General features: G+C 50.0%; 8 protein-coding genes and 3 non-coding genes across 11 annotated transcripts; 2 read left to right on the forward strand and 9 right to left on the reverse strand.

Moving 5' to 3' along the window:
* Positions 1-623: 623 nt before the first annotated feature.
* Positions 624-1191, forward strand: EV420DRAFT_1635130 (uncharacterized protein; the record flags this gene model as incomplete). Its single annotated transcript, XM_060476404.1, has 2 exons — positions 624-856; positions 903-1191. The coding sequence occupies 2 exons, from the start codon at positions 624-626 to the stop codon at positions 1189-1191; spliced, it is 522 nt and encodes a 173-aa protein (XP_060338137.1).
* Positions 1192-1662: 471 nt separating this feature from the next.
* Positions 1663-2985, reverse strand: EV420DRAFT_431529 (SH3-domain-containing protein). Its single transcript, XM_060482084.1, has 6 exons — positions 2780-2985; positions 2526-2718; positions 2231-2479; positions 2108-2175; positions 1965-2056; positions 1663-1790 (listed from the first exon to the last, which is right to left on the reverse strand). Exons 1-5 carry the CDS (start codon positions 2836-2838, stop codon positions 1993-1995), a joined length of 633 nt encoding a protein of 210 aa, XP_060338138.1. The 5' UTR covers positions 2839-2985; the 3' UTR covers positions 1663-1790; positions 1965-1992.
* Positions 2986-5289, reverse strand: EV420DRAFT_431592 (uncharacterized protein). The gene is made up of 4 exons (XM_060482085.1): positions 5183-5289; positions 5069-5135; positions 4205-5011; positions 2986-4144 (listed from the first exon to the last, which is right to left on the reverse strand). The coding sequence occupies exons 1-4, from the start codon at positions 5245-5247 to the stop codon at positions 3134-3136; spliced, it is 1950 nt and encodes a 649-aa protein (XP_060338139.1). The 5' UTR covers positions 5248-5289; the 3' UTR covers positions 2986-3133.
* Positions 5290-7858: 2569 nt separating this feature from the next.
* On the reverse strand, positions 7859-8555 carry EV420DRAFT_431624 (uncharacterized protein). The gene is made up of 2 exons (XM_060482086.1): positions 7976-8555; positions 7859-7923 (listed from the first exon to the last, which is right to left on the reverse strand). Exon 1 carries the CDS (start codon positions 8440-8442, stop codon positions 8059-8061), a length of 384 nt encoding a protein of 127 aa, XP_060338140.1. The 5' UTR covers positions 8443-8555; the 3' UTR covers positions 7859-7923; positions 7976-8058.
* Positions 8556-10239: 1684 nt separating this feature from the next.
* Positions 10240-11444, reverse strand: EV420DRAFT_1635133 (clathrin adaptor mu subunit; the record flags this gene model as incomplete). Its single annotated transcript, XM_060476405.1, has 2 exons — positions 10240-10405; positions 10459-11444. The coding sequence occupies 2 exons, from the start codon at positions 11442-11444 to the stop codon at positions 10240-10242; spliced, it is 1152 nt and encodes a 383-aa protein (XP_060338141.1).
* A 153-nt stretch (positions 11445-11597) lies between these two features.
* On the reverse strand, positions 11598-11672 carry EV420DRAFT_t41. Its single transcript has one exon. It is a non-coding gene; the product is annotated as a tRNA-Ala (tRNA).
* A 2323-nt stretch (positions 11673-13995) lies between these two features.
* EV420DRAFT_1501674 (putative bZip transcription factor) lies at positions 13996-15729 on the reverse strand. Its single transcript, XM_060471076.1, has 2 exons — positions 14704-15729; positions 13996-14651 (listed from the first exon to the last, which is right to left on the reverse strand). Exons 1-2 carry the CDS (start codon positions 15677-15679, stop codon positions 14386-14388), a joined length of 1242 nt encoding a protein of 413 aa, XP_060338142.1. The 5' UTR covers positions 15680-15729; the 3' UTR covers positions 13996-14385.
* On the reverse strand, positions 14003-14077 carry EV420DRAFT_t40. The gene has a single exon. It is a non-coding gene; the product is annotated as a tRNA-Ala (tRNA).
* Positions 15730-16668: 939 nt separating the features above from the next.
* On the forward strand, positions 16669-16743 carry EV420DRAFT_t37. Its single transcript has one exon. It is a non-coding gene; the product is annotated as a tRNA-Ala (tRNA).
* EV420DRAFT_1501677 (uncharacterized protein) lies at positions 16687-18551 on the reverse strand. The gene is made up of 2 exons (XM_060471077.1): positions 18244-18551; positions 16687-18192 (listed from the first exon to the last, which is right to left on the reverse strand). The coding sequence occupies exons 1-2, from the start codon at positions 18406-18408 to the stop codon at positions 16930-16932; spliced, it is 1428 nt and encodes a 475-aa protein (XP_060338143.1). The 5' UTR covers positions 18409-18551; the 3' UTR covers positions 16687-16929.
* Positions 18552-20509: 1958 nt separating this feature from the next.
* On the reverse strand, positions 20510-23087 carry EV420DRAFT_431978 (MFS general substrate transporter). The gene is made up of 17 exons (XM_060482087.1): positions 22914-23087; positions 22842-22856; positions 22762-22782; positions 22711-22713; positions 22552-22659; positions 22400-22501; positions 22292-22346; positions 22161-22239; positions 21991-22093; positions 21854-21930; positions 21641-21799; positions 21351-21586; positions 21231-21287; positions 21073-21176; positions 20920-21022; positions 20776-20872; positions 20510-20715 (listed from the first exon to the last, which is right to left on the reverse strand). The coding sequence occupies exons 1-17, from the start codon at positions 23040-23042 to the stop codon at positions 20652-20654; spliced, it is 1512 nt and encodes a 503-aa protein (XP_060338144.1). The 5' UTR covers positions 23043-23087; the 3' UTR covers positions 20510-20651.
* Positions 23088-23154: the final 67 nt, after the last annotated feature.

The following is a 23154-nucleotide window of genomic DNA, read 5'->3' on the forward strand; positions in this document are numbered from 1 at the left end:
GCTGTTGGACGGTAGGGTACTTTAAGCTTATTCGGGTGCAGACCTGACGCGTTCTAGTCACATGATATGCACGTGATCTCGCAAGTGAGTATAGCCCATATCCACAGTTACGAGTACCGCGAGTATCAATAAAGCCGGCTCGCCAGGCTAGCCTGGCCACTGGCAGTGGCGAGTTCGTATCTATATACAAAAACCTGGTAGAACTTTAAGTTCCTTCCTCAGTCGCTCACTATCGCTAGTCCGAGCCTTATGGAACATCAAGCTAACGTGCATTTAAGTTTGCGTAAGAGAACGAGCCTTATCACCCCGGGCTCGTGACCGACTCTCTCAACGCTTCGTCCGTGACACTTAGGATGGATCACAACGGTGGTGATTCTGCCCTGTAGCCAGCAAATGATTCTGAGCGTCAAAAATCTCGCAAGAAATTGCTCGAACAATTTATGATCTATCCGGTCGGACACGTCGGGGCTCGTTGGGATGTAGAGTACATAGGATTACATTACAGAGGCGGCGACTGATATTTTATAAGAGTCAGCAAGCAGACGTCTTCCGGGGCGCAAGGAAACTCATGAACCGCATTCTCATCGGCTTCTCTCGTCGACCGCCACGACTGGGGCTACCATATGCCAGACCTCGGTAACACCCCACGTACATGGGCCGACCTTGACCCAGGCTCTGGCTGGAAAGCGTTGCTGGAGAGCGAACATAGGGTAGGCAAAATCATTTGTGGACTAGATGACCTAGGCGCGAATCATCCCGACGCGGCACGTGCCAAGAGGCGGGAGTACTACCAATCGAATAAGATTTTCCTTCTTGACGCAGACAAAGCACCGGGATTGGTCAAGTTCCTCGCGAGGTCAGTCGTGGGTCAACGCATGGAATGTTTACTCAATCGTCCATAGACCGAGTATCATGGACGACGCAGGCTGGGACAGGCTTCCCGACGGTACTTGGAAGAAGCCGTTGTCGTATTCCCTTTTCTCGGGGGAACGAGGGATGGATACGGAATCCTGCTTTGGATGTAATCTCCACATACCGCTCACAAGCGCAGATTGGGACTACGGAAGGTTGATCTTTTCAGATGAGCTTTCTGCGAGGTTCCCGGAAGACAGAGAAATGATTGCGTTCTGGTATGATGTTAATATGTATGGCGAAGGCGATGAAGATGATCCTGCCTGTCAGCCATTGTAGGCCCTGTAATTGAATGAGTGTGGACGAAAAAATACTACATGTCGTGGTTCCCTGACTACGACCGCGGCTGAAGGTGTGTACATCACCAAACGGAGACAACAGCACAAAAGGCTCCGTTGAAAAGAGCAATCTCTACCGAGTATGCCTATTCTGGCTGGGATATCTCCACTTGTCAAGACTGCCAGGACATTGAAATGCGGTACGAAGCCGATATGTTCTGTAGGACGAGGCACCATCTGTATTGACGGCGTCCTTCTCAGGAACATTCGGACCCGCGCTTTTAACCAGCAAGGTACGTTCTGCATCGAGATTTAAAAAAGAGGCATTTCTGCTTGTAACTGGCACATACATCATATTGCAGACGAGACCTTCTCGCCCCGCTATCAATCAAGAGGAGGGAACTTCCATACTCGCTCCTGGCCCAGGCCGCTTGCAGGGTTCACTGAAACAATCGCACGTCAATACCATTCTTCCACTCACGAGTACTCGTGCTGGAAACGCGTCCGGGTGCCAAACCGAACAACCTCAGGGAAGAAAGATTCAAGAAACACAAGGCATTCATTCCAGTATTGTCGCCGTCGCCGCTGAAAGAACGCAGACTGAAAAAGAATAAGCGGAGAGGTGATAAAGGGGGACAACAAACACGACCTGTTTAATCTGTCCCGAACGAAATTCAATTAATCAATGATAGTGCATGTAAGATTGTCAGAGTGATAGCATCGAACATACATAATTAGGGCGGCCGGCCACGCGAAAACGACCTCCAAACCCACGTTGTATTCCAGTGTCTATCAATAAATCCTACAAAAGCTTGACGTACGAGGCAGGGAACAACCCCGTTCTTCCATCTACTTCCCCCATCCACCTGGAAACGAATCACATCAGCGACACATACGGATTCGTGATCAGCGCTCACCAGTCCGCAGAGCTCTTCTCGGTAACCAGGATTCGTTGGTTGGCACGTATCTTCAAGTCTCCCGTTTCCTGCATGTGGGATTAGCATATGTCCCACACCACAATAAGTTAGGTTTGTCTATACCCCAGAATCATAGTCATACAACGCCTCCGCCCACTCGCCTGGCTCTGACTCTGGCTCCGGTTCTGGTTCAGGCTCTGGTTCAGGCGGCGGGGCATGTCGCACGGGCGGAGGTGCAAATTTGTTCTTATTAGGTGCAAAGGCGGGCGGGGGAGGAGAAGCATAGGTCTTGGGAGGCGGTGCGAGTGACTTGGACTTTAGCGATGAGGTGAGCATGGATGCCTTGGATGTGGTATCGACGTTTCCAAACATCTAACACGGCTGTCAGTCTGATGGATGACGAAGCAGCCTGACGCACCTTGCTCGACACGAGGCCTGCAGGCGTCCGGTCTGGCGATGGGCTCCCAGGCGACCGACGCGGCGGAGCAGGCAGATTCGACCCAAAGGCATGTGCTGCTGCTGCTACTCGTCCTATCGAGGCACTCGTGCTCGCTTCTGATGCGCCGTTGCCAGACAGTGCAGAAGCAAGCTGCGGTCGAGACTGGAAGTACCTAGACGCCGCCGCCGGTCAGAATTCCAAGTTTTCTTCAGTAACTCATTCTGAACTCGTACTCATCCAGCAGTGAAAAGAACGCATCCTTCTCGTGATGAGGGAGGTTGGAAAACACCATTTCGATGTTGGCAGTGCACGTATTTGCCAAGAACGGTTATCATCGTCGATCAACCGTCAAACCGGGAATTACCACGGGATGCTCTACACGCATTTACATTTATACGTACAGATCCGGACTACGCACAGCAGTAAACGATAACAAGGCTCGGGGGAAAAAAAGAACAAAAGGTGCCGTAGGTAAGAATAGAACGTTCAAGAGTGGGGATCATCTGAACACGATAATAAAAACACAGGCAACGTGATAAAAAGCAGATAAAATCATGAACGAAGGAGGGGAAAAAAGGCAACGTGTTCTACTGCGCCCAGTTGAACAAGTCAAGGTCGGTCGGAAGGGTCGGATCCACAGTCGGTGTGTTATTTTGAGAATGCATCTGCTGAGGTACTGGCGTCGCTGACATGTGTCGAGGCGTATGGGCTAAATCGGAATGGGATCCTGGTGACGGTGCGAAAGGGTATGTCCCACCACCTCCTCCCTGTTGCCAATTACCACCACCAGGCGGAGAGGGCACACCAAATCCAGCACTCGGTGGTCGCGACATCCCAAAGCCCTGGTTAGGTCCTACCATCTGTTGTTGCCAGTGCGTTTGCTGCTGCTGTTGCTGCATCTGCTGTGGGTTAAATCCCTGTGGCATCCCCCGCTGCTGATTCTGTTGCTGCTGCTGCATCATCATCCTCTGGAAATCCTCCTGTCCTACCGACGCACCCCTCTGTGGTATCCGTGGCGTCATAGGCGAAGGCGCACCATCCGAAGGAGACCTCGTACTCCGTGCGATCCCCGGTATCGTGGAATTTGAACGCAGCGCGGGAAAATTGTCATTGCTGCCGCTCGGAAGACCCATCGGAGGGCCTACATGCGGCGAGTTGTTAATTTGCTGCTGCTGTGCCTGTAGCCTTTGCTGGTTCATCCGCTCTTGCTCCATCCGAAATCGCTCCTGGAGCATAGCCTGCTGTTGCTGCTGCTGCTGCATATTGACGCGTTGCTGCTGCTGCTGCTGCTGCTGCTGCTGCTGTTGTTGTTGCTGCATGAGCATGAACTGTCGCTGATTTAGATTCATATTGTTCATATTCATAACCCCACCAGGGATCTGCGGTGAATTCATCGTTCCAGGGCCCATTGACATAGGATTCGCCATCTGAGACGACTGTGCCTGAGGCGAAACTGGACTTGTCTGCCCCGGAAACGGTCCACCCGGCATTGGTCCATTAGCCTGCATTGGATTTGATATTCCAGTCATCTGCTGCTGCTGCATCTGTACACCACTTCGCTGCTGGTTCTGTTCTTGTTGCTTGGCTTGCATAGCACTCTACAATCAATGATATGGTGGTGAGTATCATATCACAAAATCAATGAGAACCTTACTGACCTGAGTCATGATCATCCGCTGCAACTGTTGCTGCACAGGCATTTGTGTGAAATTGGGGACGTTGCGAACCATGTATTGCGTGAAGGGGTGTTGGGGATTTTGGAGGATATTGTAGGCTTGTTGGAATTGAGGTGGCATCGACGCCAAGGGATTATTGCCGTTCGCGGATAGATTCGAGGGACCCGGGACGGCGTTTTGCATCATCTGTTGGGGCTGTTGCATGGGATTAGGCGGGACAGGTGTAGAGGAAGGCGGCGACATCTGTCGGGCTGCTGCTTGCTGTTGCTGTTGTTGTTGTTGTTGTTGTTGTTGTTGCTGCTGCTGCTGCTGCTGCTGCTGCTGCAGCAACTGAGCAGCCCGTATCTGTGCCTGCCGTGCGCGTTCTCGGTTTGCAGCAGCCACTTCAGCATCGTTAATATTTGCCAGACCAGGGGTCGCCGTTAGCGAAGGATCGGATAATGGAAGGGAAGGCGTGGACTGGAGATGAGTGCCGTTGGTCATAGGGAAGGGGTTCTGATTGGCACTTGGCGGCCCTGACGGAGGTCGCATCATGCCCTTGCTCTCGCCGGTATCTCTGCGTTTGTTCATCATGTCCCCAAACGCATCCTCTGACCGGTCTCGTTTTAGATTTAGGTTATTCGGAGCAGGACCGGCATTCTGCTGTTGCGCAAGCATCTGCTGTCTTCTTTTGATGTCTTTGGAAAATAGCGTGGGCAACTCAGCGTATATTTGTTGAATACGGGTAATGGGAACGAGATCGTTCGCTGAAGGGGGGTCCATAGTGGGTAACTGCATGCTATTTTGATTCTAGAAATTGTCGTGAGAACGCATGTAGACACTTTGCAAATAATGATGATGGCATACCCCTTGGCGGCTCTGATCTGCAGCTGCTGCCAGCCATGCAAGGTTTGATTGAAGACGTGTCGAGTATCTGAGGCACATGAGACGCGACCTGATGAAACAAAGAGTGTGACGCACTGTTGGTATCTTGGGTCAGTTATTGTAACACCTCGTCCTTGGAATTCCATGCAAACTCTACACATTTCAGTGAGTATATGCGCATATAATGACCAGTGAAACTGACTTTAGGAGCTCAGTATTGAGTTCTAGTATCGAGACGACCTTGGCATCGCCAACGTGTGATGTAGCAAGAGAAGCAGAACCGGAGGGTGTTGGTATCGAGTCAAAGGAAGGGGTGCTGCGACTGGTGGGCGAGGAGGCGAGGCCGTTCAGCTGTGAGGCTGCATCGGACGCTTGGGGCTCAGTCAGATCATTCTGGTTGGTAGCAGAAGAAGATTCTGCACCGTCTGCCTCTTCCTTCACTCCCGGTGCCGGACCATCGGAGGCGTCAAAGTCGTCAGGCGGAGGCGAGAGCTCGCTCAATGGGGTGGACTGGCGCGAGGTCTTATCTTCTAGGGTGACTTTGTTCTCGTCCGGTGGCGGCGAGACTTGTTTCTTGGGCTCTGGTGACACTGGGGACAGGGAAGAGCTCTTGTCGTCGGGGGCCGGGTTGGTATCTGTCGACGGCGCAGGTACAGCTGGTGGTGGTGGTGGTTGCTGGTCAAGCGTTGTGGCGTCGGGAATGAAGTCGTGGACGGCGGGATGGTCATCCGACCAGGCGAGTATTTTGTGGTCAGTCGGGATGATAAGATTCTTTTGGTGGGGGGAAAGGGGAGACGGGTGGTGATTATGATCGAGATGTATCATTGGCTAGAATGGGTGGAAGGGATATACGCCCACGATTGTATCCAAATTGAAACCGGTACCAGAGGTCTGCTTCGGGGCTCGATTCTCGAGAAAAGATGGCGTTGCCAGCTCGTTGCCGGCGTTGCGCAGTGTTCCTGTGTCGGCGCTGTCCTGCTCGTCGTGCTGTTCGTCGTAGAGGACTCCCGTCAGGTAATCCGTAATCTTTCCTGAAATCTCCAAGAGATCTCTCCGCGCGAGCCAGAAATTCGAATCGTCCGTTGGTGGGTAAACAACACAAGGCCGTGTGATTATTAAGACTCCGCTTCAGGCACAATGGCGGAGAGTCCCGTAGCTGTTCTCGCCGGCCACTGCGATGCCAAAGGGCTCTCGCCATCGTTGCTAGCAGCGGACTCTACGTCAATGGTCGTGGTCATGTCGACCGTTTAACTGCTTTTGCCGGAATCGAAGTTGGGATCGGATTTTCCTTTCTTCTCGGCCATTTCAGATCGTGTCAAGTCATCGTCTTCCGATTGCCTCAAATCAGTTATGTATCATAATTATCGCCCCATCATCCTCAGGGCACCAGCCCAATCCTCTGGAACATCCATCAATTACCGTCCATATATGAATCATTTCTCACTCATTCGTTCCCATCTACCCCCCTTTGTGTCGTATTCATTTGTCAGTATTCCCTCCAATTCAATAGAGAATACAACTTTGCTCTTCGTTCCTCGTCCCTGCCTTTTTTTTCGTCTCGTCGGCCCCAAATTCAGTCATCCACGGAGACAATAGAATGATCGGTACTGTCCAGGAAAACATACCACCTGTTGCGGTTTGGCGCCCCTAGCAATACATTCCGTGGCCAGGCTTCCTCCTTCCGTCGAACCGGATTTTTTTTACGCCTAGCAGCAATAATAGAGACAAGGGTTCGAAGCAACGACGGCGCTTATTTTGGACAGGCTTATGTAACAGCAAGCAGGACAAAGTGTCCAGGCAGATGTCGTTCAGCAACTGCCCAACGGCGTAACGTCCGGAAGAAGTTCTCGCAGAGGAGCAAATCATAGGCTAGGTAAAGATGTGGAGGCCTAGAAAATAGCTGGCGAATCAACATGGAGAAACCATTCTTCATCACTTTCTCGGTTTTTATGCCATAATCTGAAACAGTACGGCAGCCTGTGCTGGGAACCATACGGTCTGTACTGTTGCAGAAATGATAGTGATTTTTCTGTTTGGATCAGAGGGAATTTTGAAAGAAATCCAGTTCCCATCTTCCTCGCACCGAACCTCCGGCGTTACAGCCTGGCGCCAACAACCTGCGGAGACACGAGGCAAGGAGATCAACGGGTGTAGGGACCCATCGTCGAAATGAACTGTCACACCAGCCTGTCGCCGAATTAGTCGTCATAGTAAGAACTGAAGCAATAGACCAGTGGGCACTGTAAAAGTCGAAAAGAAGCTCACCCGACGACTAGAAGCTCCTGCCGTAATGAACCTCTTACACGTCAGCCTGATACAGAATATAAAGCATCGCAAAAAAAATATTCTTGTGGGTCTCACCTTCTGAAGGTCCAGTCCGTTGCCGCGTCTGGTTCCTAAACGCGTGTCCACATGCTTTGCGTATACGCCTCAAATACTGGGCTCAGTCAAGCATGCCGAAAGGAACGCACCCCAACAATTTTCTTGTTGCCCAAGAGTCATCACCAAATTGTGATTTACCATCGTTACGCCACCATGCGTTGCGTCTTTGGGGTACAAGCCAAGCAAGTCTCCTGGAAGTGGCCAGACCCTTGCAAACCGGACAACGACGAGGTGAGAAATAGACCTGATTGGCCCGACCCGCTTGGGGTAAGACGCTTAAAAGTGTGCGAGACAAAGCTCTGATCCGGTCGCTTTTCCACGGGCGAAGTCCTGGACTTGTCATGGATTTTCATACATCTCGAACATTCGCCGTTCACCGCTCGCGAATCTCAGGCGTGCTAGGGTAAATAGAAAAACACGCGACGAGTATGCTGCGAATGCGCGATGAACCGAATCTTCCTAAATGATCAGCATGAAGATTGAAACCGATAGGTCGGTCTTGCGTACCTTGGAACATAGACCATGGACACTCCATCCAAAAATGCTCGCTCAATACGACTGAAGCCTTCTTGTGATCAGAAACATTCTTCCTAAAAGAGTAATTTGCGACCTTGGAGGAATGATGCGAGAACTCCTAGGCGCTGATTGATTCTCTTCCGGCCCTTGTCACCAGGCGTTTCCGTCCCGAATGCCAATGTGCGACATAAACTACAGAGTTCGCAGGCACGTAAGACTGAAAGGAGAGTGAGAAGCTCTTGCATCCTAGCCGCATAGTATAATATGTGGACCGACGTATCCGCCAAAGGTAAACACCAGAAACTCGATGGCGGAGTGGACACGTCCAAGGAAGAGGTAGAAAGAACTATTCCAAATATTCTTCTAGCAAGTCCTAACAGGTAGAGCCAATGTGTAGACAAGCTAGACCATGGATGACCACTTATCACACACCAACTGCCGCAGAGAGTAATCCTCATAAAGACGGCGAGACTAGAAGAGCGAAAAGATTGATCCAGAGCTTATCTGCAAAAGCCACGCATGCCCAAAGTGCCGGCATCCTCGACATACCGAATGATACAGTGTGTGGGTATATCTGTGAGACCGCGGCGAGAGGGAGGACAGCAGTATCGCTAGCATTTCCTCGGACCGAATGAAACGGGTGACAGCCTATATGTGACATCCAGAGGCGACTCAGACGGGCGATTACGTGGAAGGGCCTACGAAGGAGGGGATGGCAGGAGATAGTGGGGGAAGGAAAGAAAGAGCATCGAGTGGATACCCACACCATTTATACACGCCGGGCAGTGTGTGTGCGTCGGGACATACGTCATAGCATAGTCATAAAACGCGGCGATGGGACGAGCCGAGAATCAACCTGGATTGTGACGTCCAATTCCCAAGTCATCAGCTGAATGAGAATCGGATACGTTCTTGGCGGAGACGGCCCGCTAGACATACAGTTGTATCGGCGCAGCTAACCTGTTCGTTGAGAGGTCGTCGAAAGTGCACACCTCAGGAGCCATAGAGAGTACAGAGGCACGCAGTAGCAAGTTCCTTGAGGTCTCCGATGTATGTCAGGACTTCATATCATAGATCAAGAAAAGGCCGTGCAAGGTACACTGACTAGTAATAATAGCTAGTAATAATAGATGGGCCGCTATTCTGGAACAATAGTTCACTGGGGCATGTTATACATCTCATGTGGATAGCCTGTTCATTTTAGTGGCGCGCGGGAATTTTGCATGATTTTTCCGCGTCCGATATGCGTAGAAGCAAAAGCGAAGAGGGAGGGGTTGCAACTTCCTGCAAAGGGACGGACAATAATCACCGTACATCCTGGAAAAAATGAGTTCTAGATGTACGAAGCTAAACGCGCCCAGGAGAACGTACCGTCACGGATACATCATTATGCCCCGACTCGCAGAACAGCTATGAGGCGGAATACTATGACTCTGATTGCCAATCTACCATCCCAAAAAATGCACCACCTTCGAAGAGAGACTGCTTCAATGACATTAGTAACTCTCTTGTCAAACAGACCCTCATACTTATTCGGCAGATCTTGTGGACCAGGCCCGGACACAGGAAAGCAGGTATTTGCAGACATGCTCGGGTCCCAACCCTAGAGGCCCAGGTGCTATATGTAGTATCCTCAACACAAAAGTGGATCCGCATATCACGGAGTCCTCTCAGGTGATATTTGTGGTCTCTTAGTTGAGATCCATACGACCCATTGCAGGGTCCGAAAAAAAGGTCCGGTCAATCGAGAGATGCAGCATACTTACGGCTGGATCCTTGGCTTTAGTGCCTGCAAGTATAATATCAGGTCCAAAGAAGGGAGTGGTGTGCTCTGCACTCATCGAATTTTGGATGGAATCGGTAGCCTGAGTTCTGTCAGCAATTACTGCTTGATCTGCTTCATATTGGCATGCCGTCATCTCCACCCACGAAGACGTGGTCCTCATTAGAAGCCAGAAAAGTTGCATGTCCGTTGTCAAGACCTTCCTGAACTGGGCGAGTTGTTTCGGAAAGAAGCGTTCGATTAGCATATCCTTATGAGAGGCAGGTGAGTAGAGACAATTTCAAATCCTGGAAGCTTGATTGCAAGCATGATGCGAACACGCCCATTTCCTTCTCCCTGTAACTCTGAATGTTCGTCTCCATTGAATAAGGCCTGGGCGATAATAACTCAGTTCTGACCAATGCATCCCACCACGCAGCGGTATTCTGTATTCCCAGAAATTTTGCCTACACGGAGATGCAGCATCATCCCTTTACCATCGCCACTCAATCTTGCCTTCTGCACGTCCTCTCACACCCTTGTAGGGCGTGTACTCTTCGCTCACGGAGAATTTGCCGACCCGTAATCCAGAAAAGGTCGAGCCGTTCGCAACATTCGCAACAATGAATGAAGTTGTGAGTACATGCGTTGGACGAACACTAAATCGCACATGATGAGTATCACACGGAATTGCGTGAACTACAGAACACACCTTTTATCCGCAGTAAAAGCCACATTCAATACATATCTTGAGTTTTTAGGTGGCGAATGAATGTCCCATTTAAGCGTCCGTGTTTGGGAGTCCCACGACCAAGGTGCACCAGTCGCACGGACACCGGAGACGTTCCCAAGGGGAAGAGAGACGAGAAGAGACTCAAGCGGAAGACGAGGTGTTAGAGTAATCTCCGCCTTGCCTTCCTCCGTGCTGACGTGTATCTTGACGCTCATGGGAAGCGCAGGCGGCGTAACGAGTTCATATTCCATGAGCACAAAGCGACCATCAGGCGGTACGAATGAAAGGGAACGATTCGCTGACCAACGAGCAAGGCGAACGCATGGATGAAAGGATGGTTGTGTTATCACATTGGGATTCGTGAAAGCCAGTAAACAATCTGGGGTGCCTGATAGTAACGCATTTGCTCGAAGTACACCCGTTGTGATGAGTTTCGTTGCGTGACCTGAGCGGCTGACAACTCCGTCTAGTGACTCAACAAGGTCAAAATATATCTCATTTGGTGAATGTCGAACTGGCGGTGCGCGACGCCATGGTATGGGAGACGAAAACGGCTTCGGTAGGGCAGCGGATGTTGGAAGAAGAGAAGAAAGCAGGGAAGGTGGAATGACAATGTCCTTCAGCGCATTGGGGGCGGTAGTAAGCGGATGTCCCGCGTCGAGCGCCTCAGCCAGAAGCTCATAGACAACGTCGAAGTTGTCACGTATCGTCGCCGCCGACGTGTTTGGACCAAAATAACTGGTGAGTATGTCGATGAAGGCATGGAGGAACGCGAATCCGACAAGTGGGTCAGTTGGCGGCGACAACGCACAGACAAGACGCAGGTCGTTCCACCGTACGTGTGTAGCTGTTCCAGTTGGCGTAATGCTCACAGGATCTCCATCACCTCCGTCGATTTCCAACAACGGTCCACTGCCGACTATTGGTCGTATAGGATCCAGAATAACAAGGGCATCAAGAGGCATCTCTACGTCGCGTTCAGCTGCGAAGAAAAGAAGAAAGGAAGGTCACGAACTCAGAACATAAATCTGCAGTTGTGGATGCTAAATAGTAGGGAGAAAGCCTGACGTCGTAACGACGGCGGTGCAATAGTGGTGTGAGGCAAAAAGTCAAGTGGTTGGACACATTGGGACTTGAACCCAACACCTCCCGCATGCTAAGCGGGCGTGATAAACCATCTACACCATGTGCCCGTGGGAGTTTTTCTCGAAGGAGTAATCAGGTATCCAGTTGAGTAAGATGCCCCGCACGCAATCTTACAGGTTGCTCTTCAAAACGCTTAACTCAATGCTGAGTTTTCAGATGTAAGGTCTAATTTATACCATGTATGCCAACATTTGTACAATGATTGAGTGTATTGTGAAGCCAACAAAAAAACACTTTATCTCTACTCTATCTAACCCAAGATCACAAGATCAAGTTTGAGAATTGCGCCGTCAGAAGCATTGCCTCAACCTCTACAGTCGAAAATCTTGCCCGCCCACACGACTCGCTCTCGATATGCTGGATGAGCGACGAGATGGTCCTGACTTTCTTTCTGCAGCATCGCTGAGGGCACTTGAACTCGTTTGCATCATGGATCGGGGACGCGAGATGCAAGTTCAGAGACCGGAGCGTGCGAAACGTGTCATGGCACAAGTAGCATTCGTAGGCCTTCCCATTGAAAGCCATTTCCGTCGCTGCGAGATGGACGTATTGCACAGTCGCAGGTCCTCCGATGCGATTAGAGATGGATATCGCCGGGGACACATTCATTGCGTGCACTGCGGCAGTAAGATGGTGACGGTTGATACTGGGATTGCAGCTGCCAGACTCGAGATGGGCTGCAATTTCGGAGGGGCTTTGAACATGCGTGTGCACAAAGCGCACTTGAGATCGGGTACCTTGTGTACCAGGGATTTGTTGTGCTTCATGAAGAAATGAGCCTCATGGCGTACAAGGGACGCATATACGGACAAACCTGAGAATAAGCCTTCTTGGTGAGAAAGAGACGGTCACAGATGGTACAATAATTGCTGTGGGAACTCTTTCGGAGGTGCTGTATACAGAACGTGGTTCAGGACAACCATAATGGGTTGAGTAGAACACGAGCACCCTCACCAAGTGGAGCGAAGCTCTATCCGTGAAAAGAATACTGCACCGGTAACAAAAATTGTGGTCGCGCACTTGCTTGCAGTGCGCAGCCCAATCCTTCGTCGTACGGAAAATTTTCGCGCATTGAGAACACTGAGGCATATCGATTGTTACCGGTGGGGGGTATGGGAATGAAAGCTCAGGTGTTTACAGGCTATTTAGTCCGTGAGAAGAGGGTCAGCCTCGTGAAGTGCATCGATAAGGAAAGTATCATTTAGCCTCTAGGAAGTTCGGTTACCAGCAGGCATTGTGAATCACGCAGAGAAGATTCTGGTGTTGTAAAATTGAATTCATCGGAGATAAAGCCAAGAAATCAGACCGCACACCTGAGGATTCCCAAGTATTTTAGCATTCCCACACCTCGTGATTTCAGAATATTCACGTAGGGGCCAGTGTCCCCGAAGACAGTTGAAAAATCATTAGAATGAGTCCAAGTCAGACATCCTTGAAGTTATATACACTAGCAGATACTGACTCAAGCATAGGGCGTTTTGGGTGCAGAAACGCATGCCGTGTGAGAGAGGCGACGAGAACCCCAGTTCTCAAGGAAGAAGAAAGTTTAATCATGATGAAAGAATCGCAACGGGTACAGTAGCGTGAAAGAACGAGGCGGCAGGCTCTAGCAGGCTTCTATCCAGACATGGTAATGAGTTAAGGACTCGTGAGCCGAGATAAGGAACAGGACGACAAAGCGCGACAAAGTTGCTGAAGTCAGTGGCTGCCGGCGGATGCTTGCAACATAGCAGATCAATTATCGCGTTTGGTCTACTGGAAGATCAGATGTCGAGACACAACAGAGCGGGTAACGGCGTTGTTTTGTTGAGGGAGGTGCGGTGGTTGAATTCCATTGTCGTTGTCAGAAGGAGAGTAAATATATTTGTACCTGTCCGGTGCCGAGGTGAACTATGATCTACTGAGTCACCCTGTGACGGTGTGACACTGTCGATTTGTCGTGCGGCAGGGTACGTCATGATATCGTGCACAATTTCACAAATGAGCTGAAAAGTAAAACTTAAAACCTTAGGGTAGCGCACGAAACCAGTACGAAACCTAGGTTTTGATACATAACGGAATACAGTCACAGATAGATTATCTTTCAGGTGAATTATAGCACATGAGCTCAAGAAAAGGTGAAGATAAAAAATTCCGGGAAAAAGTCTGCAATCGCCGCGAGGCGGTCATGTCATGCTGCATGTGAGATGTAAGTAACGGTAAAACACCGCATCAAAACTGGGAGGAAGGGGGTGGGAGTAAGAAACAGTAAGTTACCCACACTCCTCCGGACCTCCGAGTCTCCGACCCACGCTACCCTACTGAAACTTACACTCCTACATCCTCATATCCTTAGATGCGACAGTAAAATAATTAGGTAGGTACGTCATCAAACCATTGGACACATTGGGACTTGAACCCAACACCTCCCGCATGCTAAGCGGGCGTGATAAACCATCTACACCATGTGCCCATGATCTTATCTTTTTATCGTACTAATAATTAGCACAGCACCCACATATCCCCAATAGATCAGTAACGGAACACCCCTAATCACCACCCGTCATATGCACGTCATTAAACATCAGAACATCATCAAGGGACGCGACTTGCTTCAACGTGTTCCCACCCAAGTGTAAGAGATAGTAATACATGAACACTTTATCTTCGTGTTTCGTTTTGTTGCGGTAGAAGCGTGAGTATACATACGAAGTAAGACATAGAACTGGAATACACAAGAGAACCAGGGGAGAGCAGAGATAACGACAAAAAACAAGTGTCCTAATAACCATACGCACCGCCGCTCGCCCTACCCTCCTTGCCGCCTATGACGCCGACGCCGACGCTAACTGGGACACCGGAGCCGGGTCCATTGGTGACGCCCGCGCCAACGCCAACGCCTCCGACGAGAGCGCTCAGTCGAGATATCTCTTCCCTGGATGCCACAAGCGCGGACGTGAGCCGCTCGTTCTCCTGGGAAAGAAACTCGACCTTGGCTTGGAGTTGAGCAAGCCAGGCTTTCTTGCGCTGCCGGCATTTCAGTGCAGCTGACAGCAAGGTAAGAACGGGCGACGCAGAGACTGGAAGCTGGCAACCTACCCTGCCGATTGCGTTCCAGAAAATTCTTGCGCTTTTCCTCCTCTGTCTCGGGCTTTTTCTGAAGCTGAGGTTGCATGGAATGCTGCTTCTTTTGAGGCTCATAAAAGTCCTCTTCCTCCTCCTCCTCGTCTTCGTCGTCATCATCGTCCATTTTCCTGCCTCGAGTATTCCTCCTTTTACCCTCATTACCGTTTTTTCTCTTAGTACCACGCCTGTTTTGGTTGGGAGGAGACGACCCGCGAGCCTGAGCTTCCTCACGCTTCGTAAGCTCCTGGTGAGCCTGCGAGAGAAGGAAAAGGCCATTGGCGGCGGTGGTAGCAGCAGTAGAAGCGCTATTCAGATACTCACCGCCGCCGCCGTTTTCAGTATGTGTTTGGGGGTTGTACTGGGTACCATTGAGAGCACCAGTAATAGCATTGAGGGTGTTAGGCGTGATGGTGGGATTTTGACCGTTGACTAGCTGCATGAAGGCAGCAGTGCCGGGTGTCTGAGGGAAAGCGACTGGGCCGCCAACGAGTGGTGTGAGGCCTGTCCTGGGTGTAAGACCAGTACGGGGGGTAAGGCCAGAACGGAAGGAGTTGGGGTCGAACTCATTGGGCGGCTGATGCGGCTGGGGTCCGGCAAGCATAGCGGGTGAAAGGGGTCCGGCCCGCAACGAATTAGCCATGCCTGGTGTGAAGCCTCCCCATTGATAGGTCGCCGGGTCGGACGGTGACGAGATGGATGCAAGTGGGGGCAAGACCGGCTTCTCTTCCACCGGAGGCGACTTGCTCTTCGACCTCTTAGTCCCGGATTTCTCGCTCGATTCCGCTGATGGCGGGTCAGACTCGCCCGACGACGTCTCCTTTCCCTGCCTACCGTTTGACGCCGAGGCAGACGGTCGTGAGAAACTTTGCTCAAAGGGATTCGGTTCAAGGTCAAAGTCGGCGCGTTTTTGGCGTGGTGAGGCAGAGCGAGGTTGTGAGGCGGGGGACATGCTGGTGCAAGGGGCGGTGACGCACTGGGTGGGGGTGGGAAGATGACGAACGTTGACGTAGTTTCAGCCTGATTTATTATATCATACCATCTGTGTGGCACTGTTTACTTCTCCCGCTCTAGACCAACCAGTCATCAGCGGAATTCCTACTCCGGAAATCCCACCACGATCGCGTATCCTAACATTCTCCTGCAATTGGGGGGACCCGAATTCTGCTGCGAAGCAATAAAACTCGTCTCTGAAATAGAGACTTATTGCATCCCCTTTACTAGCATTATTGCCGTCCAAGTTGTTGCATTTTTAACTCGGCCACAGAACACCCGTTCTGTTTTTACCCTTCTAACCGCCAATAGTTTCTACCGAGGCAAAGTTGACCGAAAAAGCTGAACCTCTTCACGAACTGTTTGAAATCTTTATCTCCATATCTACGGCAGTCAAGACGTATTCAAGTTCGAGCACATGTTTCATTGCTCCTCCACTACCCATGTGGCTTAGATGGGTTTGGTCTTTCGACTACCGTTTCTCCTGTCAACTTTCTGGAGACCCTTCTTGATGGTGACATTGTGCCAGTAGCTTCGCTGCTCTACTACCGACCAGGGAAACGTGAAGGTCCGGTTCCTGGATTTTATCCTAGTGTCCGATTAGTAATCGCCCTCTGTCTCTCGGTACTTTCGGAGGAAGTGCTTCATCAATGCACGGCTTTTGAGAGGCTAGTTACTGATATATGAGTAGTTCAGATTGCCTGGCTGTCTTTGTCGCGCGCGCGATCAACACGATGCGTCAGTACTATAGGAAAAAGTGATGCCATTCTGGATACCCCTACGCTTCAGCCATGAATTTGTTCCCGAAGTCTACCCGGCATTTTTCCTAGGCCTAATGTACATGGTACCATTCCGGAAGCCTCTTGCAGCGCTTGGTACTGATGTGTGCCCTTCAGGCCTCAACAGAATATGAATAAGTTATTAGCTACAGTGTGTCAATACTTTTATGGGCACATGGTGTAGATGGTTTATCACGCCCACTTAGCATGCGGGAGGTGTTGGGTTCAAGTCCCAATGTGTCCAATCGGAATCCGCATTCTGACGTTTCAATTTTAGTGTTAAGCAATTGCTGCGCCATATTTTTCTACCCGGTGACTAGGACTGCCGGGCCCTGGGGCCTGCGTCTCGACTCTCGGGCGTCGGGTATGTATCATAAAGAGGTGAGCTTATTGTTCAAGTATTATTAGAGGTCACTTAGGGCGATGTATACTAAGACGTCCGTCCTAAAAACTCCCTCACCTCTTGCCACCCCATCCTCATCCTCTCCTTGCCGCATGATTCACCTCTGCGAATTTCTTCTCGATCTATCTTCTTCCAATCTTCATACCCCACCACACTTCCAGCTGCAGCATCAATCTCGGTTGGTGGATCCGTCGGATGGGGGTTCGGGTTCATCAAAGAGACTTCTTCACCAACATCCTCATTATCTAGATCACTTAAAATTGTATCAGCAACCCCATAAGCGTCCATCATGGTGGCCGCCAAGACGCCTTTGGCACCCATCGATGCCCAGCCAGACGCGTACATATTCTTCAAGACGCTACCAGTAACGAGATCCTTTCCACCGGGTAGGTCTGGGATGATAACGCGTCCGGCCTCAGTTCGTAGGTGGCCCAGAGACGAATCGTGGAACGGAGATGAGGAATCGTCAGCGTGGAAACCCAGAGAAGTGATTACAAGATCTGTGGATAATGTAGATGTCTCTCCTGTAGGGATGGCACGTCGTAGATTAGCCGGGTCAATGATGGTATGCGCCAGCGATAATTCGGCAGGCCCAAGTGGGTCCGTGGATGCTAATCCGACTGGAGACCGGAAAAATTCGAGGGACCAGGTCTTCTTGGTCGACCCGTATGGGTTTTTGGAGCCCTTTTGCATAAGCTGTATGCTTCTGCTTTGCGCCCGAGAAACCTCTTTTCCCGTAGGAGCTACAAGAAGCTCGGGTGGTATGGGTACCATAGACGCGTCTGGGAGATTGATCATCTCGCGGAGTTCTTTGGTGGTAAAGGCAGCATCAAAAGGCCCTCTGCGCGCAACAATGGACACATGTTCGATGCTTGAACGTTCAAGCACTGACATGACACTCTCGGGTACGTCGTACGGTCGTAGGACATCCGAAGGTATGAGTAGCATTCGGGCAACATCTAGCGACACGTTACCGTTTCCTATAAGAGTTACGTGCTTCAAACGTTCTAGGGGTGGTACACCGGGAGATGATGGGTGTTGTGTGTACCAGTGTACCACATCAAGAGCTGGTATACAATGCGAGGACGGTGGTAGAGCAGGGTGAAGGGTAGGAAGGGGGCATCCAGATGCGAAGAGAAGGTGAGTGTAGTTGGCGTACAGCGATGACAGTGGAAGCTGGACAGAATGCTGAATGGCGCTCTTCTGCTCTGGCTGGTGCTGGATATTCACGTTTCCAAAAAAACGAAACCGTGGATCAGTGGCCGTTTCATCGAACTTGTGAGTGCAATTCTACTAGATCGATGAGAATTGTATTCTTTGCAAAGCTCGAAAGATACAAACTTTGACTTCTGGATGATCTGGAGCTACGCCGTATCTGACCAGTCCATGAGGCGCCCAGAGACGGTCGTATACGTGGATTCGGTGCGCATCCTGCGACAGACGAGAGAGCAGCCTTGATGCGACATAAAAGGCGGATGCACCACCCCCCACAATAGCAAGTTTCATGGCGCGAAGATTCACCACAGCATTTGCGAAATCGTAAGGAACTGGAACGCGACTTTGTAAAAAGTCACGATGGTGGTCAGAGTATGAGTCATCGAGACAGGGGCTACTCGATCACAAATTACAGACACCGAACTTTATCACTCCTCCTGAGCAATCTAGCGGTACTCAATTCTCAACCCCTTGTTTCGGGTTCTGAAAGGATGGCTACATGGTAGGAAGGTGGTGGATATCCTCACTTTTTCCAAAGCAGAAACTATCGATTGGGACCCTAGTCTCCGAAGCTCTATGACACTAACACCACCATGTCAAGTCATGATACCATGAAGTCCTGGTGGGGAAAAACCTCCAGGGGTTGGCGTCGGGAGCCTGGGGGGTTTTTACGTGTATTACTATGTAAAATACCGAGATTATATAAATTAATAATTCCGTTTTCCTACGATGCCAATGCGTCGGAGTCTCTAAGAACAAGCGCCATGTCATCGTTCCCTTGGTGCTTCAGTGACATGAAAATCTTTGAATATATCGAGTCTACCATAGATAAGAGTCCATCTTCGCAACCACAAGTAGAGAGTCCATCTTCGCAACCACAAGTAGGGTAAAGCATCCGGATAGACAATGTCATTATCAGAATCGCTAGATAACTCGCCCGGCTCCCCTATGAGGAAATAGTCGTAGACCCAAGCCTTCTGGTGCTCGTGAAGTCCACTTATCACCTCCCTCAATCTGGTCAGGAGCTGGTCAACATCTTCACACTCTGTTTCCAACCCTTCGCAGTAACGAGTTCTTTTAGATAGTCAGAGAAAGCGAGTATATAGTCGACACCAACCATACTTTTGTCAGCAGTCATCTTCTCGTCGTCGCAGGTCATAGTAGAATATGACGGAGCTAGGACCATGACCGCTTGTTGGATCTTTGAGGGTGGGAGGAGGATTTGAAGATCCAACTCACCATAGAACACGAATGGGGCATCGAAACGAAATTCTACTACATCCTGACCCCATAGAGGAGTAAGATCGACGGCTGGAGTCTTCGGAATGCAAAATCGATTTCGTCGTCCATGGTGAGTGCTGGACGCTGAAAGGTTTCGATCGATAGTGGACACACGATTCTCTCTACAGAAGGATAAGATTGGAGCGCAATAGTTGACTTTGAGTCCAGGACTAGGCTCGTTGAAAGCGGCTAGTCGTCCGCTCCCGTTGTTAATTGTCGGCCCAATGCTATCTCATGCTGCTGAGACCGCGTGCCCGGGTTGTAGTAGGGTACGAATGCCATCATGGATATAAATGAGATTGTAAGACAGAGATTTTAGATGATGGAAGTTGAGAATCAACGCAAGGCTGCAACGAACCTCAACAGACTCCAAAAGTTTTTGATCGGCTCGGTTGCCATCTGTGATTCGGCATCCCGTGTCGAAATGTTGATTTTGACCAGTGTTACGTCCTCGACGAAGGATTCGAGGACGACATACAATAGATCGTGGATGGACATCCACGGCAACTCCAAAATTGTGTGCCAGAAACTGGATCCGACCAGACGCGGGCACGGGTGTTACAATGCTTGTGTCAAGAATTGGAATCTACTAGACGGTTGTTTTAGCCCCAACGTTACTTGATGGAAGCGAAGCTGGCAAGGCAAGGCAAGGCAAGCACACAAGAGCGCAGCCCTCCACTTCGTCTTTGAGATAATCGATAAAAATGTCGACAAGGACGTGCGGCATGGTGGTCATCATGATAACAACGACGGAGAGTTCCGCGTGCTGGATGCAGTTCGTAAGGTTCGAAAACGACATAGATTCCTGAAAATATCAACACATCGCGGCCTCCGAAACGACGCGACCCGAACACGATTGTTTGAAAGATAAGATCTTCCCGTACTAGCCGTCCATGAAGCACATGCAAAACCTATCTTGCGACACAAGTACGATAACAATTGACAGCCATCATAGCCTTTAGATACGAGTTGGTCGAAAGTTGAGTGCATCTTGAAACGTAGGCCTCGAGGGGCGTTAAACACTGAAGGGAAACCGCAGGAAGAAACTCGGCGTATATGAGATGCAAGTGACATGAACTTGGCCGACTGACTGGACCCTTTCATGGGAACACATCAAAAGAAAACAGCTTTGAATCCCGATTTAGGCGCTATGTTTCACGAGTCAGATGGCATTAGAAAGATATACTCTAGGATGTCCCGTGTCCGTAGCAGTGCTTCCGTTGTAGATCACGATAAAAAGTGTCCTTGATAAATCAGTATAGATATCGGAAAGATTGAATCCTCTCCCGTTCGTCTTGCGCTGTGGCGTGCACTAAGCTATAAACAAAGAACCATCAGTTCGCTTATGTACCGCGCAATGATTCGGATGAAACGCACTCTGCACTTTGCTCAACCACTTCGGCACTGGCGTCGAAAGCTTCCGCCTCTCCCTTCTCAAGCTTCTTATTCAGTGAGATCAGATATTGGCGGTACGCTGTGATGGCATGAGTAGCTGCCATCCCCACAAACAGGCACACTCACCAAATCCAATCGATAAACTCAGTACGAGAAGACAGATCTCGGTGACGAATGATTGCCAGTACTTAGAACCCCACTTGGAGGGCCATAGATAAGATGCGGGAATCTAGACATCTGTTAGCGCGATGCTATAAAGATCCAAGGGACTCGGCACACTTGACCAATATTGGCAAACCCATTAACAAAAGCAATAGACGCTGCCCTCTTCACAGGAGGTCGGGGAATAGATGTGCTAATCCACCCGAGCAAAATGATCCCACCTTTAAAGGGTAGATCCTTGAAAATCCGAACATTTCAAGACGAATGGCACTAACCACTGAAGCCTATGCACATGCCAAAGAGCGACACATATCTTCCGGCCACCGTTTTTGCTGCGAACCATCATATCATGCATTAGGACCGCCGACCGAAGTGAAACTGATGCTTGTACGAACCTGAAAGGGCGACAATGTATCCCAGAAGCGCAAACCCGTAACTGAGTGCAATGTGCCCGAACTTCTCTCCTGTCCGGTCCGAGTGCCATGAATTTGCAAGCGCAAATAAAGTGGCGAAGGCCCAAGGAGGAAAGGTGAGCAATAATGTGATGGTAGTAGAAAACCCGAGTGTGGCGGTGATTGTTGGGAGATACTGACCGAACGACAGACCCACGAGATATGTAAAATACATCAATCTGGAAAGAACCGCATCAGTATTGTACAATGGTAGGCGGAGGAAATCTACATACGCCAGTCCCCAAACTTTGACGTCGGTGATGGCCTGGAGCAGACCACGGAAGACGCCAGAGCCGGTGCGCTCCTCCTCGTCCGGATTATCCACGATCCCAACGTCCTTTACAAGCCGTCCCTGTGCGATCATGCGCTCGCGCTCAGAGAGCGATTTAGTCCTGAAACATTGTCAGAAACGAAAATTTCTCCCTGGAAACGAACAAAGAGGTCACGTTGAGGGGTAGTCAGCCAAGATAAAAGGAATCAGGCAACCGAACGCGACGGTAATGGAACCTTCGACGATAAAGAGCTGCGAACACCGTCAGTTTATCCAGGCGCAGCAATTTTTTTTTGCTGGAGACTAACGTACCCATCGCCATCCCCGAATGCCCCTGGTACCTTCCATTCCACTGAGAATACCTGCGGCAAGTAGCCCACCTAGGCCTTGGGCTAGCATGTTCCCGGCATTCAGACTAAACGATCATTGATGATTGTTGAGTGGAAATGAAAAAAAAAATTACGGCGAAGAGCGCAACTGACAAAGCAATTCTAAGCCCAATCTCTTTGCGAGTGTACCATCTTGAGAGATAGTAGACGGATGCAGGATAAAAAGCAGCCTCTGGAATTGTGATTAAAGGAGAACTTGGCGCGTCAAAATATGCGATGCTTACCGACAAATCCGAGAAAGAACCGGCAAACGATAAGGTGGGAGAAATCGTGGCACAGCTGTAAGAAAGGTACATAAAAAATCTGCGCACTGCTCCACGACAGGTACGCACAGATGTCAATGCAGAGATTCCTCCCCAAAGAATGACAACAGCTGAGATAAAGAGACGAGGATATGGGATAGTGTTCATGATTAAATTCGATGGAACTTGCATCTGGAATGGAGGTCAGGGGGGGTTCCATGGAAACGAGACGATTAACGTGCAAAAATGTATCCCGCAAATAAGATGGAAAGCGTTGTCGCATATTCAGTGTCATTAAGGTTGAGATCGTGCTGCAGACCCTTCAGACGAGCATTGGCCAGATTGCCTCGCTGTAAGGATAGGTATTAGTAACCATATCTTTGCCTCCGGCAAAACCTCACATCCTATCAGTTCATTAGCCAAGGTTTACGAAGTCACCCCAGATTACTCACAATGAAGTTCAGAATGAAGAGCTAATTGAGTATGGAAAGGGTTAGTTTCACGACTACACGAAGGAAGAGAGAATACTCACGATGACCAGCGCGGGCTAGAAAAAGTAAAGGATGAGTTACCAATTTTGAACAACAGTAGCAACTTCTCCTACCATGCACCGAAAATCTATCTTTCGTACGAGCCTTCGTTCCTCGACCTCAGTCCACTGCTGAGCTCCATGGTCGGCTACCGAGTCACCGCCCGTAATCCTAGAATCCTTGGTATCAGAGTGAACTGACATGATAGACGGAGGCAAAAACAAACTTGGCCTAGTCGATCTTTTATCTCTTTCAGCGTGGTAAATTGCTTTTGTGGCCCTGTCGGCATAAACATGCTGACATGGAGTGCTTTTT

The sequence above is a fragment of the Desarmillaria tabescens genome (assembly GCF_030435595.1).
Source record: "Desarmillaria tabescens strain CCBAS 213 chromosome Unknown EV420scaffold_2, whole genome shotgun sequence".
Taxonomy (NCBI): Eukaryota; Fungi; Basidiomycota; class Agaricomycetes; order Agaricales; family Physalacriaceae; genus Desarmillaria; species Desarmillaria tabescens.

Excerpts from the sequence above, each read along its gene's own strand:
- EV420DRAFT_431529 (XM_060482084.1), bottom strand. The coding sequence starts at position 2,838 with ATGGTGTTTTCCAACCTCCCTCATCACGAGAAGGATGCGTTCTTTTCA. Across the intron at positions 2,480-2,525 it reads CAGGCCTCGTGTCGAGCAAG|ATGTTTGGAAACGTCGATAC; the intron begins GTGCGTCAGGCT and ends CAGCCGTGTTAG. Across the intron at positions 2,176-2,230 it reads TGTATGACTATGATTCTGGG|GAAACGGGAGACTTGAAGAT; the intron begins GTATAGACAAAC and ends TCCCACATGCAG.
- EV420DRAFT_431592 (XM_060482085.1), bottom strand. The coding sequence starts at position 5,247 with ATGTGTAGAGTTTGCATGGAATTCCAAGGACGAGGTGTTACAATAACT. Across the intron at positions 5,136-5,182 it reads ACTGACCCAAGATACCAACA|ATACTCGACACGTCTTCAAT; the intron begins GTGCGTCACACT and ends CATGTGCCTCAG. Across the intron at positions 5,012-5,068 it reads CAGATCAGAGCCGCCAAGGG|AATCAAAATAGCATGCAGTT; the intron begins GTATGCCATCAT and ends GACAATTTCTAG.
- EV420DRAFT_431624 (XM_060482086.1), bottom strand. The coding sequence starts at position 8,442 with ATGAGGATTACTCTCTGCGGCAGTTGGTGTGTGATAAGTGGTCATCCA.
- EV420DRAFT_1501674 (XM_060471076.1), bottom strand. The coding sequence starts at position 15,679 with ATGTCCCCCGCCTCACAACCTCGCTCTGCCTCACCACGCCAAAAACGC. Across the intron at positions 14,652-14,703 it reads TCTGGAACGCAATCGGCAGG|CTGCACTGAAATGCCGGCAG; the intron begins GTAGGTTGCCAG and ends CCTTGCTGTCAG.
- EV420DRAFT_1501677 (XM_060471077.1), bottom strand. The coding sequence starts at position 18,408 with ATGAAACTTGCTATTGTGGGGGGTGGTGCATCCGCCTTTTATGTCGCA. Across the intron at positions 18,193-18,243 it reads CAGATCATCCAGAAGTCAAA|AATTGCACTCACAAGTTCGA; the intron begins GTTTGTATCTTT and ends TCGATCTAGTAG.
- EV420DRAFT_431978 (XM_060482087.1), bottom strand. The coding sequence starts at position 23,042 with ATGTCAGTTCACTCTGATACCAAGGATTCTAGGATTACGGGCGGTGAC. Across the intron at positions 21,931-21,990 it reads GCATTCGGGGATGGCGATGG|CTCTTTATCGTCGAAGGTTC; the intron begins GTACGTTAGTCT and ends CGGTGTTCGCAG. Across the intron at positions 21,288-21,350 it reads ATACATTGTCGCCCTTTCAG|CAAAAACGGTGGCCGGAAGA; the intron begins GTTCGTACAAGC and ends GATGGTTCGCAG.